The sequence below is a fragment of the Hemibagrus wyckioides genome, linkage group LG17, assembly GCF_019097595.1.
Source record: "Hemibagrus wyckioides isolate EC202008001 linkage group LG17, SWU_Hwy_1.0, whole genome shotgun sequence".
Classification (NCBI taxonomy): domain Eukaryota; kingdom Metazoa; phylum Chordata; class Actinopteri; order Siluriformes; family Bagridae; genus Hemibagrus; species Hemibagrus wyckioides.
Genome location: NC_080726.1, coordinates 13424233 through 13438353, shown reverse-complemented (window position 1 = coordinate 13438353; position 14121 = coordinate 13424233). Strand labels below are relative to the sequence as shown.

Sequence of the window (14121 nt, the reverse complement as noted above, 5' to 3'; positions counted from 1 at the left end):
CTTTCAGCAGATGCCCCACTAGTGCAAAATTGAAGTTGGAGTTGAAGTTAAGGCCGACGAAATGGTCCATTTGTTTACAATCCCATTCTAGGGGCTTCCGGATCTCCATGAAGACCTCTTCAGGACTCTAGAAAACAGTGAGAAAAGAATAATAGCATATCAAATACATAAAGCTGAACTAAATACTAAGTCATGTTTTCTGTGCTCCACATATGTGTATATACCATACAGAAGCAAACCCAAAAGGTTGGCATTTTCTATGCGTCTCTCTGTGTGAATGTCTCTCCCTCAGTGTTTAATACCTTGTCATTAAACACCCGGAGGCTGTCAAGCGTGTGCAGGTTCTGCTCCAGCAGTGCAGTCCCAGCTGAGTACAGATTTACCTCATCTAGCTGCAGCACTGCTACTGCCACCCAGAACAGAGCCTTGTGCATGGGAGAGTCCTGAACACACCAACACACACACACATATATATACACACTGCAGTCTGAAATACAACACCCTCCAAAACTTTACATCTTCAGGGAAAATTTGTGTCTCTCACCAACAGCTAATGCATGTAAATGTTTAGCTATTATTCACTTTGTTGAGGTTGACATTTTCATGTTTTATTAATATCCTATACATTTAAATTTTACACTTGTTTAGAGCAAGAAACACTACTGGCTCCCGTTTCAGCAAACACAGCTATAAATTTGACTAATAATTTGTCAGTTTACTAAACATCTAAAAAAGTGCAAGCACAGTCACAAAAATGTTTATTTTTTATCTCCAGCAATAACAGCAAATTAAAGCACCACAGTACCTGACTGAGGAGGGGTTGTAGCTTGGTCAGAGCGATGACAGTGGCTTCAATGAGAACCTGACTGTTGTAATTATCCGGCCCCTTTAAGCAGCTCTCCAGCCCCTGCAGAGGAACAGCATTAATCTGGCTGGCCAGTGGAGCATAGCACCAGCAGCTACAGATACACAGCCAGAGTAAATGGCTCTACAGCAGTCTCAACAGCACTCTGCATTCTGCAGATAGGAACCGTCTGACACTCACTGAGAAACAAACAGCCTTTTTAAACTCTCCCAAGAAAGGAAAACAAGGTGTAGAGCAGAGACTGAGCTAGAAAGTGTCCATTATTTAAGTGCAAGTTTGTCTAAAGACTGACAGCAAGTGACTCAGCAATTTGCAGATGTTTTCTAAATTATTTTATCAGTATGAAATAAAAAACAGGGTTGATGTTAAAAAGTAATAGAGAGAGAGAAGAGAAAAAGAAAGAATGAAAACTCTACCGCTTTGTCCTAGCTAGTAAAACTATTTAAAATTAGAAAGGAATGATTCCTCTCTACTGATGTGCTTAGTAATTCTAGTGCTATTTTACTGGTTTTAGTGGTCATCTGTCAACATCACAGGGGGATATTATTTTTGTCACATATATCGTCTCATGTTTTACAGCAAAGAAAACTCAACATGGTCACAGTTATATTCAGAAAACGTGAGAGCAAGAGCTTTCCACTTTCCAGCAACATTTTAATTAAAAATCTAACACAAAAGTTGTCAAGACATTGAACACTGGACTTGAAGTCCCAGAATGCAATGTCACTATACAATGCAGTTGTTATGAGTTATGGCCGAGACTCAGCTCAGTCAGTTATGTACAAGATGATGAAGATGACAACAAGTTTAAGCATTAAAGCTGAGCAGAGTGTACTCAGCTTGATGCAGATGAGAAGAAGGTGAGACAGCTGGACAGACTAAAACACTGCTGCATCGCTCCCTCTAGGTAGAGAAGAAGCAAGAGCTATATGCCACTTGCACCACTATCGACAGATAGTCGAACCGCAATGTATGTCATTTAGGAAATAGAAACGGACCAAAATGTCTAGACTTAAGCCATCTCAGCATTGCATTACAAAAGCAATCTTTTGCCCAGCTGAAGATCACTTTTTAACTACAAGGACTGATGTGCAAGTGGGTTCAGGTCGATTTTTTTTTTTAAACTCTGAAGGCCAGACAGACATTTTATTGTGTTTTCAGATTATAACTGTAAACAGTAAAGCAGTAGATGGAACTAAGGCTGTGGGAAGCACTCACCCGGTCAATGCTGAGCAGAGGACTGGCCTTGCTAAGGATCCGGATGATCTGTTTCATCTGACCATGAGTTACACGTTTACTGATGCAGCCAAACACTACCAGTGCCCGTGGCTGTAGAGATGGGTTATACTGGAAAGCAAATCTAGCCAAAGACACATAACTCAATCAATGAGCACACATACCAAGTGTCCAAAGAAAAAACAGTAGCATTTACAGTAACAATTAAATATAAATTTTTATTCACGCACTTCTGAGCTAATTCTGTCCACTGGTCTAACCATTTGCATCCAGGAATGTCCCTCATACAAGCCTAAGAAAGACAAGAGTAAGTTCAGCATTGAACAAAACTGTACCAATCATGTTTCCTTTGTGTTAAACAGGGTGTAGATGGAAAACATTACTAAGAGCTTAAAGAACACTCAGACAAACCTCCATAATTTCCAGCAGGGCTTCAGTGACTGTCTCTAGAGAGGACAGGGCAAAAGTCTCTCTTTCATAAGAGCCTGGAGAGAACGAGCGATCTCTGTAGCTGGAGCGGAAAGCTATGACCGCCGCTGATTTGACCTTACTGATGCCAAACAGCAGGTAGAACTTGGGCAAGGAGAATTCGGTGAGACTCAGTCGCAGCACCTGTTTAGTCTCCTCTGTAAAGGACACAAGGAGAATTATGATACGATGGCGGAGGTGACACTGTAGCGAATATAGGGCCCCTAGGTAAAGGGGACTTCAAGGGGACTGTAGTGAAAATGCATTTTTTAGGAAAAAAGATCTCAGTTTGAAATGGTGAAGCGTACAAACAGAACATAGAACAGTGTGCACATATATGTATAAATGTGAGGGCGCATCCTCACCACTGAAGTTGAGCTGGGAACAGGTACACAGAGAGTGGATGATGTTAATGACAAGGCCGTGGGTGGAGGCTCTGAGAGACAGGGGTCCTGTAGCTACCAGCAGAGTGACCACGTGGAAGAGGTAAGGCAAGTGTGCCGCTACATCCAGAGAGTTATTAAAGGAGAGCATTAGCATGTAGCGTGCCAGGATGGCGATATCGTCCCACATTAGGTGCTGCTCCAGAGTAGGGGTGGGAGACAGACACGTCTTGTCAATTATCTTGCACATTCGGCCAATCACCTTCGAAGCACAGAAGAAAAAGTTCGGTATTACATAACGCAGTGGTCTGTCCAACCAAAAGCAAAGTGTCACTTTTTGGTAACATTTTCATAGACTAACATGAGTTAAGATTAAATGGTCTTATTATAATGTTTGGATTATATAACAGTGTGTGACAATCTGATAAGACTGCAGAATTCACTGACACCATCTTAAACAAACTTAAATGCCAATATTTGCCACAAAGATCAACCAATTGTGTTACTGTAGTTTTCAAGCTCCAGAGTCCTTTTTAATCATCCAAACTAGCTTAGTTTAGACTGTAAAATTATGTCATCATCTCTGTCATGTACCTAAACAGTACTCTCCAGAGGCTTATGACCTCCTGAATAAGGTCATGTTTGGGTCTGTATTTGACCTCCAAGTCTGATGTTGTGTGTGGCAGGGAGAAGGCAGATGCGATGACTGGACAAAGCCTGCCCTTGTACTCCCAAACTGGCATGTAGTGACATCAGCAGTGGCTGGCACATGCTAGCCAAACAGTGCTCAGCACCCTCTCAGTGCAACTATGCGCTTAAAAATATAGCTATGACAAATGGGGATAAGTAAACACGAAAAGAGATCCTAATGCTTTTGTCGCTTCGTTCAAGGACCACAATGCCAGAGACACTTGAGGTTAGTGGAATTTAAATCAGAAGGGCAGCTTTGTGCTATCCTGCCTAACAATGATGTCCATTCACTTTAATAGCTAACAGTTGTTCATTTAATGGAACAGTGGGTCTCGCTAACTTACTATAGTGTGTGCATCTATGAATGGAGGGTAGGCATCTGTATAGAATATCTCAAGATAATGGAATAGTAAAGAAATCTCAGGTAAGATCAGCGAAAATGTTTTTAGTGCACCAAAGGTAAGGAACCTTACAACTAACTCATCCACTATTTCGGAGTAGCTTTATGGGGTGCTGCTTAAATTGATTGATTGTATTATTCTTGTGAGAAAAGGAGATTTTGAACATCTTTTAAGAATGATGAAAATGTGCATTCATATTAACAAACAAGGTTCTTAATATAAACAAGCCTTATAATTAGAATTTGACTGTTTACTAAATGCATGTCAGGTTATGCATGCCAGGCATTTAATAGAGTTTTGATTGGTAATATTGGTAGAGTAGAATGAAGAGCACTGGAAAATATAGTTAATGTCTGGAAAGAATTCATAATGGCTATTAGCAATCAAAGCCAATGATCCAAACCAGTCCTGACTAACAGCCTGTACACTTTTCATACCACACTGCCGGTGAAATCTTGAATCTGACTGGTAAGAAGCTGTTGATTAGTGACAACTAATTCAAGCCACAGGGTTGCTGATGTGCTCCTTCCAATACATTATTGTTTATATACTGACAATATGAAGGATGCCACAAATAATCTAAGGCTAATAGTAAACCCATGGAACCAGTCGCCAGTGTCATATGCTTTTGCCACAGGAAAGCATTCTTGACAGGGAATTTGTGATTTCTGGTGTCTTCTCAGAGAATCAATGTCTCTAAAAGAGATTAAAAATTAAATGAATGATATAAATCAATAAAAAAATGATGCCACAAAAACGGCACTGGCTGACACACTTTGGGATGTGCTCCTATTAGGAAATAGTCAACAATCAATAACCAGTGATACTTTATTTGTTTCTAAGCCCCGTCATCCTAGCTTATGACACACTATTGAACAAAACCATTTAACAGCACTCTAACATATGAGTGTCTAAAGTGATTATTTATTATAAAACAGGCACTGAAGGCTTACCTTGCTTGAAACCAATTTAACGTTTCCAGATGCCAAAGCCACAGCTGTATCCGCCATTACTTCAGCTTTGATTGAACCCAGGCCCCCAGTAGCACTCGTTTTTATGAAGCTGTCCAACACCACATCTAGCAGGTCTGATATCTACCAAAAAAACCCCAACACAAGTTAGGCTTAGAGCGCCTGTGTAGGGGACGCAAGTTTTAAGAAGCATATTAGATATTCTATTGAACTGGAGATTAGGAAACCCACCTGGCCAAGGCTGCCCCAGATCTTAGCCTGAATTGATGGATACATTTGCTTCTCATTGATGGTCATGGTGATCAACTTATCCAGAATGGCAGTTACGCGTTGCCGCTTGGCATCATCATTGTGCTTACAGAAGCGCACCAGGTTGCGCAACCAAGGAGTCATGTATTCCAGACATAGGTGCTTCAGTTCAATACCTGTATAATATCAGTAGCACCAGCAGACAGAAAAGGAAAGATTAATTAACTCGTATGCACTTAATTTGTTAGAAAATGTACAGATATATTAAGCGTGTCTCTGTAGGACTGACTTGACTTGCTGAAACCACTGATGCATTCTTCCAGAAACTCCAGGGTTAGGTGGGGTTCATTGGCAGCTAGTGTCTTACTGATGGACACGATGAAAAGCGTGTTGTTGGCCGGGATGCACAAGCCAGACGTTTCCAGGAGTTGCCCTTCAATTTTGAGGTTGAAGGTGCAGGTTAAGGCACACAAAAGGTTGTACGCTGCTGACCTGTGGATGGCATCAAAATAACATTGTCACATAGCCATAACATAGATATCATGGATAGATATCTCTCTAGAAAAAGAGTCTTTATGGATTCTGTAAAATAAGAAAGACATAACAACCTCAGACTATATCTCAAAGTAACTGAAGCACAATATGTACAAGAGGTTTTTTCAAGAAGTGCCTACCAGCTGAACTAAAAGACACACAACACCCACATTAACAATTCTAAACATTTCAAAGCAAAAAAGAAAGAAGCTGGCCAGTAAAAAGGAGCACTGTTACTCTGAGAACTGAGACGCTCTGACCGGTTTATCCATGCCTAGAAAAATAGCATGTGGCCACATTATTTATGCATTTTACCTCAGGCTGGGGTCGGAACTGCCCAAGTTGAGGAGTGCAATGTTGAGTAAGGTTCCAGGCACATCTTTAGGCCTGATTTTGGTGTGCTGTGGGATAGAGTCGGGCTGAGAGAGCTCCCAGCGTGTACGGATATGGATGATAGACTGCACTATGGCATCACATTCCTGGTGCATAAAGGTGAGGGGCGTGCCTTGGTTGGCGATAGTCAGCGTGAATTGGTTTTCATCAACAAGGCAGATCTCTTCGATCTCGGAGGCATAGTAGATATCGTTGAGGAAGACTGACTGGCCCAGAACACGGGTACGCTCAGCTGAGGTCACTTGAACAGCTGTGGAGCCAACCTGGGTTTAAAAAAAAAAAAAAAAAGTTGAAAAGAGATTAACAGGAACATCCCACTAAATCAGTTTTACTTAATAACAAGAAGCATTTGGTCTGCCAGGATACCTTAATTGACACTTTTGTGTCTTTGTGAGCAAGCTTAAGTGCATTATGGAAAACTTTGAGGTCCTCCTCCAGGGCCAGGGTTGAAGCAGGAAGCTTCTGCTGGTCAGGTTCCACATATTCAGCAAGACGTGCGGGCGAGTCAATAAACAACAGCTTCTTACTGCCTTTTAGACCAGTCAGCAGCCGCTCATGGTATTTGGTGTATTCCCGCACCCAGGTGTTGCAGTTATAGATAAAGACGGCTGCCACGTTCTCATATGCAAAGTTTGGAAACACAACAAACCACTTGGAGAGGAAGTCAGTCTTGAAGCGGTTGCTAGGGCCAACATGGGTGAGGTCCACGACTATCTCGTAGTGTTTAGCGTAGTATGGTTTGAGTGTGAGTAGAACATGGTAGATTAGGAGGTCACCATTGATCTGCCCTGTTTTGAACCTAAATGGAAGTAATAGAAAGATAAAAAGGTTATTGCTTTTGTTTCAGAAGAAATGCATTTGTCATATTGAACAGCTAAATTCGTAACATTCTACACCAAAAACCCTCTTGCTGGATTCAGTATAAACAACACATAGCCATAGGCACAATGGCAATCCACAAATGTGTTTTTACTCAAACTGGATATGTGTACTCTGCCCAAATTCTCCAAAATGCCTTCCAAATGATAAACATCTAATGAAATAACAAGGCAACATATGAGATTATAAATACGTGTTTGTCAACTATGTTCCACTGTCTCTCATAGCTCTAAGACTTCTAAATTCAAAGATCCCTCTAAATAACTCTACTAGACGAGGACGGAAAGCGGCAGTATTTGCATCATTACACCCGCTTGACTCATCTGTTCATTTGTCAGGTTAACAAAGGTAAGTGCTCAATTTTTTACCGTTTGTATATTTCATGATAGCGTTTAATGTGCTACAGGATGCATTTATTTCATTTTTTTTAATCCACAGTGTGATTACATAATATTTAAGGCAATAAGGTATACTGTAGCCTGACCTTTAAACACAACACTGAAGAAGAGATTTGATCTTAATAGCTTTCTCTATTGATAGTGAACAACCAAGAAGCAAGAAACCAGAACGCTATAAACAATCTGAACAAACACAAAGCATTTATGGATGAAGTGAAATAAAAATGAACAGTGAAATGTTTATACTATTTACCAGTCATGTATTTCAAATAGAAGCAGCATAAAAGTTTGTTTTCCTCAGAAGAGCTGTCTGGTTATTTTTGTGGTATGTCATTCATTCAAGCAATTACTTGTAAGCATTAATATGTTGTTTATTTTGAAAATAAAATCGTTTTTTCTTTTCTAAGCTGGTATGGAAACGCCACTATTTTCCACAACCATCTCCTACTATGATGGCTCCCTGAACCAAACAGATGCTGCAAATACTACAGTCCCTGCAGGAAATTCAAAGGATTGTTTCATTGACCCCCAGCTAGCATTTATAGTAGTTCTAGCAACTGGGAGTCTCATGCTTGTCCTACTAATATCAGTCTTCGTGCTGGGATACAAGGTCTTCGCGTTAAAGCGTCGGTGCCAGGCCCGACGCCCAAACCTCTGTAATGTGGATGTGAGGGCATCGGGTCACTGGAGCGCTGAACAAGCAGAAGGCGGCATTGTAGGACCATGCGAGACCAACCTCCTGCTTGAGGAAGTTCGGGCTGATGCTGAAGATGCAGTGGTGCAGGATGAAGAAGAAGAAGAAGAGGCTATGTTGCATCAAACCAACACCAAAAACAAGGGTGCGGAAAATGTCCTGGTCACCATGCAGAGCTCCACATCCAGAGATTCCTGCATAGATCCTGCCAAGGATCTGGAGGACATGCCTTTGGTGGTGTGAGCTTACACATGTCTTCTCCTTCAGTGATGAATGCTAACTTAAAGGCAGTATCTTAAAAATGCAATCTGTAACATATATATTTTTTCCATCCTGTTGTCTTTTCCTCACATGCATTATTTCATTTATTTTTAAAGGCTTGAACCTGTTAGATAAGAGGTCTGGAATGGATGATAATTAATATATTAATTAAATTTATATTATAGTTAAATTCACCAGGATTTTAGAGCATTTGAATGCCACAAACACCTTTTTTGTATAATATCTGTGGATTTAATTAATTAATTTAGGCGTTTTTATTAATTAATAAAAATGTTTGTCTAAGCTGAATAGATAACATAGTAGCTCTTTTTTTTAATGGAAATTCTTGTTTTAGAAACTGTTGTTTATGCAAAGACAGATGTTTATTAGTCATCCAGGTTTTTCAACATCTAGTCTTTCTCCTTACCTTTACATGCTTTTTAAATCATTTTCATTTCCAGTGTAACAACCATGGCAAAATAAACTGCTAATAGAATGTGTGTGTGTATTGTATTTGCGTATGTATATGCTGGTTACCTTTCTGTATTTGTACTGATGTATACACTACTTATTATTTCCCTTTCCATACTGGCGAAATAAGTGTCATATTTGAAGGAAATTTTATTCTCAAAACGGTATGGTTTTAATAAAGAGGAAGAAAGTTAGTATGTTAATGCAAAGGGGTAGCAGTGTAAATTAGAGTAAAATTAAAAACTTGAATACAATTTGCTTTGCTAGGCCATGTTTACCAGAAAGCTTTCTAAGTTACATATTGCTGCTTGCTTAAAAATCCACTAGCATTATTTAGTTCATACTAATCATATTTCTGACTCTGAAACATAATAATATTGTTAAAACTTCCTTTAGATCTGTTTCGCTCTTCCATTACAATAAAATGTCTTTCAAATAATTGCAGAACAGTGACAGTTTAGTCAGAATAAAACAAGAGAAAAAGGCAATGGTTTCACAGCTCTCATTTCCTGTGAGTGAAATATGTGAGTTCCGCATTCAGCAAACTTCAAGCTGTCATGTTTCACTAAGACCAAACACAAGTGCGGTGGAGTAGCAAATATGTACGTAGCGTAATCTTGACAACAGATCTCCAGATTTTATGGCCGAATCCCTTCTTAAGAGGAACATCTAGACTTCATTAGTGAACTATATGTTAACCTGGTAAGTAACTGATGATATATCTGTATATGAGAACAATGACAGAAAAATGTCACTGGAAATCTTTTTTTTTGTTTTGTAGGTGTTTATTAGATTGGGTGTTTAGCTATATAAATGATGTTTTATATTGATTATCCTTCAGCAGTATGTGCTTAGTTAATTATATGTAATTACATGTTCTCATTATATAACATTGTAGTCACAGAGAAATACAAAACCTAAATGCACTCTACGGTAATGTACAGATTGCTCTCTAAATGAATTACATGAAAACAGAACAATATTTGACTTTTGGTGTGAATTTTTGGGATGGTAATTACAAAGGTGTTAACCTACCTTCATTTCTTCAGTTGAAAATTTACTATGATAAAAATATTAGTCGGACACATTTATTGGTCATGGGTGTCCAGGAGATCACATTTTGCCTAGGTTTATTCTGTAAAAAGACAACTTAACTGCATCCTTTCTTTAACAGACCACAAGCCATTCCAACCTTTAGCAGCAGGACACACAACTCACAGTGTGCATTATATTCATATAGCAACAAATTCTAAAGCATTTTATTTCACTTAGTGTCACATTTAATAAATATTTACTTAGACTCCTTTGATAATTGTATAAATATCTCCTGAAAAATGTAACCAAGTCAATGATTGTATATACTTCATTAAGGACGATTATGTAGATCGTCCTCTGTCTGAGCTGTTACTAGAGAAATGCTAAGGTATTGGAACAAGCCCATTTAAGTGCATTAACCTTTTCATTCATTTTACAATGCGTAATACTGTCTGAGTCATTCTGGTATACAGAAATAATGCATACCTACTGACGAATCAGATTCAAGCATTCAAAAAGTCTTCTGGTACATGTGGTTATATTGGGTAAACTTAGCAAGAGAAAATGTCACAACCATGTTACAGCTCTTGCAACATGCTAACACTTCCTTTAAGGAGTCAGGAAAGTGTGTTGTTGCTATGTTTAATGATAACATATCCTTTACAATAAATTTGTACAATTTTTTTTTAAGCTTCAAATCAAACTGTAAATATTTTAAGGCCTATATGAAATTGATCGCCTAAATATTACTAAAGAGAAATTGTACTACCTAGTAAGTCTCTTTTCTTGTGATATGCTGGTGAAGAGCTACTAGCTGATTAAGAGTTAAGAGCCTGAAATACAATAGTCTCACTTGCTATTGCACTGCATGTGGTCATTTGTGGTAAAGCTCCAAATGTTCTAGGCATAATTTACAACGTAAAACATGTTATAAATTTGAAAACTGATTTTCATAAATAAGTATCCAGGTGTATTGGAGACATGGCCAGTGAACACTGATTATCAAGTGTTGTGTTTACACTTGGCTTTGGAGAACATATACGATGAAGCAATAAAGCCTGTATTTATGCTGCTAGGAATGGTTCTAGCTGACTAAGTGCATTTAGTTTTAATAGGGTAAGGGTATCATTAGAGTATGACAGATTTTTAATAAACCTTCTCTGGTAGCTTACAGGCACTGTCTATGAAGAGGACATCATGAAATCCATTCTCACTACATGTACACTGTTTCTGGTACTTCCATGGAAACTAACTGGTCAGACAACAATCAGGCCAAGAATCACCAGGCCGTATACAGATACTTCTAACTTTCATGAAACAAGCATAAGGAGCGATGAACCAACCATTTTCTCTCCAAACAACAAACATTCATTGAAACCAAATGGAGAAACAAGCCACAGCCCACACAGCGCCCAGCTGCATCAAGGTCTCTCTACAGGTCATGAAACAACCATAAGAGGCGATGAACCAACCATTTTCTATTCAACAAACATCAAACTTCCTCTGAAAACAAATGGTTTGCATGAAGGTACCTCTAAAGATAATAAAAAAACTACTCGGGGTGGTGATGAGTACACCACTGAAGAAAATGAAAATGTCTTATCTTCAGAATCGCCCCAACAAACCTTGAGGCACCAAGCTAACACAAGTTTGAGTCATGTCAAGTATCTAACTCAAGCAATGATGACCTCTACAGGAGAAAATAGGTCCTCTTCTAATCTGTCCCTCTCACCTTTCTTGACAGAATTTACACAAAAAAGGACAATTACACCACAGCCACAGAATACACCAGAAGAGGTCATTACCACTAGAAACGATCATCAAACCTTATATAATTTTAAATCCACCAATAAAGGACTTGATAGATACACTCAAGGAAACAGAACTACTAGATCTGTAGAGAAAGAATCCTCTCCAGACACTGGTAATTCTACTCATTTAGAATTACAAGAGGTTACCACAATTCAATCAGTAGTAGACATACAGACTACAGAAATACTGACTACTGAATGGTCTTCATCTCCTAAAGAAAAAGAAAGCACACAACCTCCAATGCTAACTATCACTGCCTCAAATGGAACTTTGAACAATGGAACAAATGGAACTTTGAGCAATCAAGAAAGAAATGACATAGTCACCTACCCACTCGACACATCAGTCACCACTGTTTTTTCCACTAGTGTTGGACCAACTGTTAAAACAGAGGTTGATACAAGTGGTACTACTGACATCATGGATAAGACAGCAACATTTGAAATAACAACAAAGGGCATGATTAGCGAGAGTAAACCCTACCCCATCCCTAATACTGAAACCACCCTCACAACTCAAAGAGATAACATTAAAACTACCATAAAAATATCCCACATCGGTGGCAAAAATAAACACCCAGGAACCATAGTAGCCAGCTTGATTGGTAGCATTCTGTTTCTTATGTTTATAGCATTTTTGGCGGTTTTGGCAAGAAATCGTCGAATTAAGAAAAAGAAGATGGAGAATACTGACTGGGCTGGCCCTTCACCATTCATTGATGGTGAGACCCACCCTAACCTACCAAATGTCAGTGAGGATGGACCATTCAACCATCGTGACTCCAGAAGAATTTCTCTAAACTCATTCCTTCCCCAGCGGCTTTCCAAGCGGTTCTCCATGTTGAGCCCAATGGAAGAGGAGGTCCCCCTTGAGAACATTCAAGTAAGCAGTACATTTGGGCACCATAATGACCAACCACTAAATGGAAAAGAACAGGAAACACCAGACCAAACTCAGACACATGACGCAAACAGTTCTCTTCCTGAAGTCTCATCAGACTCCACCGCCCCTGAGCCTGTGAGCATTCCTCCAGCTCCTGAAAACAACGAGAAAATCCAGCCAGAACCTAAACTTGATGATGAGATCATTCCAGCTCCACCTGCAGAGACGAACAGCATCACTCCGACTCCATTTGAAGAAGTGGATCTTAATGGTTCTCCGGATAAGAATGCTGAATCCACATCACCATCAGATGCTATACACATCCCTTCTCCACCACCACTAGCACCATCTTAGAAACGCTGAAAAACGATTAGCAACCACATGCTGATGTTGATGACCGCATTTTGTACGCTGTTAAAAGAAATGCCTTGGGGGAAAAAAAAAAAAGCAGCATAGCACGAAAAGGAAAAAGATACTCAGAACTCCAGCATGGGCAATTAGCTCCCCAAAAGAGGAGAAAAAAAAAAAAATCACTTAACGATAATGATAGTAAAGTGATTAGTAAAGTCTCTTTAAGGCAAATATCAACAGTGTCAGCTATTAAGTTCATTTCTATTCAATCGATTTCGATAGATAAAATGAGCAAACCCCCAGAAATCTAAAAATGTGTGATTTGTAGACACTATTAATAAAAAGCCATGGAGTATTAAAATACTCCCTTTCAGACTACATCGAGAGAATGTGACTGTGTAGAATGTGATTTACTCTTACTCTGGGGGTAGCTGACGCTGCACATAAAACCAGAATGAGTTGTGAGCAAGAGACTAAGGGAGTAAGAAGCAATTTCTAAGTAAATTATAGCAGTGTTGCATGGGACAGTGTTCAAGTCTGTTTTTGAGTGCAAAAGCAGCATGTCTAATTTTTTTTTTTTTTTTTTTTTTTTTTATATGGTCTTAAATAATTCCTGCTTTTTAATTTTAAACGACTGAAAATGAGTGCACTCTTGCGTTTGCATTTGCTAGCGTGTGGTGGGTCAGTGGTTAATGTTCAGGCCTACTGAGCAGAAGGACAAGTTCAAGACAGGATATGCAGAGAAAAGTATTCAAATGCTTCGTGTTTGTATGTGTGATAAAGCGTCTTTCCTTCTTCACAAAAGGACAATCTGACCTAAAGTGATGTTTGTGCCGCTCAAAGTGAAAAAGTGATTATTGTTGAAAAAGGTTTAAAATGGTATTAAAGGGCATCGATGCAATTTGTGTGATTGTTTATGCTGGTTTACCTGAACTATTACACAAAGAAGCTGAAATCCCCCAGGTTTGTTTAATGTCCACTATAAAAACAGCTTATAATTGCTGGCTTTAAGCAAGTGTAAAAATAAAGCTTATATTATAAACAACTGGCTAAAATTGTATAACAAAAAAATTTCAGTGTTCTTCCACTGTGTTATTGTGCAATAGATCTTGAATTTATGCGCATGTGCAATAGATCTTGAATCTATT

General features: G+C 39.0%; 2 protein-coding genes across 4 annotated transcripts in view; one reads left to right on the top strand and one right to left on the bottom strand.

Moving 5' to 3' along the window:
• Positions 1-14121, bottom strand: part of nf1a (neurofibromin 1a) — a 55930-nt gene that overhangs the window by 9455 nt on the left and 32354 nt on the right. For all 3 annotated transcript variants that reach the window (XM_058413119.1, XM_058413118.1, XM_058413117.1), the window contains exons 36-47: positions 6557-6989; positions 6113-6453; positions 5553-5755; positions 5246-5439; positions 4997-5137; positions 2935-3214; positions 2513-2727; positions 2332-2393; positions 2084-2225; positions 806-907; positions 303-443; positions 1-127 (exon numbers count right to left, since the gene is read on the bottom strand). In XM_058413119.1, the coding sequence (XP_058269102.1) occupies positions 1-127; positions 303-443; positions 806-907; positions 2084-2225; positions 2332-2393; positions 2513-2727; positions 2935-3214; positions 4997-5137; positions 5246-5439; positions 5553-5755; positions 6113-6453; positions 6557-6989 (2381 nt within the window). The remainder of the gene's footprint in view (positions 128-302; positions 444-805; positions 908-2083; positions 2226-2331; positions 2394-2512; positions 2728-2934; positions 3215-4996; positions 5138-5245; positions 5440-5552; positions 5756-6112; positions 6454-6556; positions 6990-14121) is intronic.
• On the top strand, positions 9434-14018 carry LOC131367683 (protein EVI2B). The gene is made up of 2 exons (XM_058413120.1): positions 9434-9595; positions 11096-14018. Exon 2 carries the CDS (start codon positions 11126-11128, stop codon positions 12974-12976), a length of 1851 nt encoding a protein of 616 aa, XP_058269103.1. The 5' UTR covers positions 9434-9595; positions 11096-11125; the 3' UTR covers positions 12977-14018.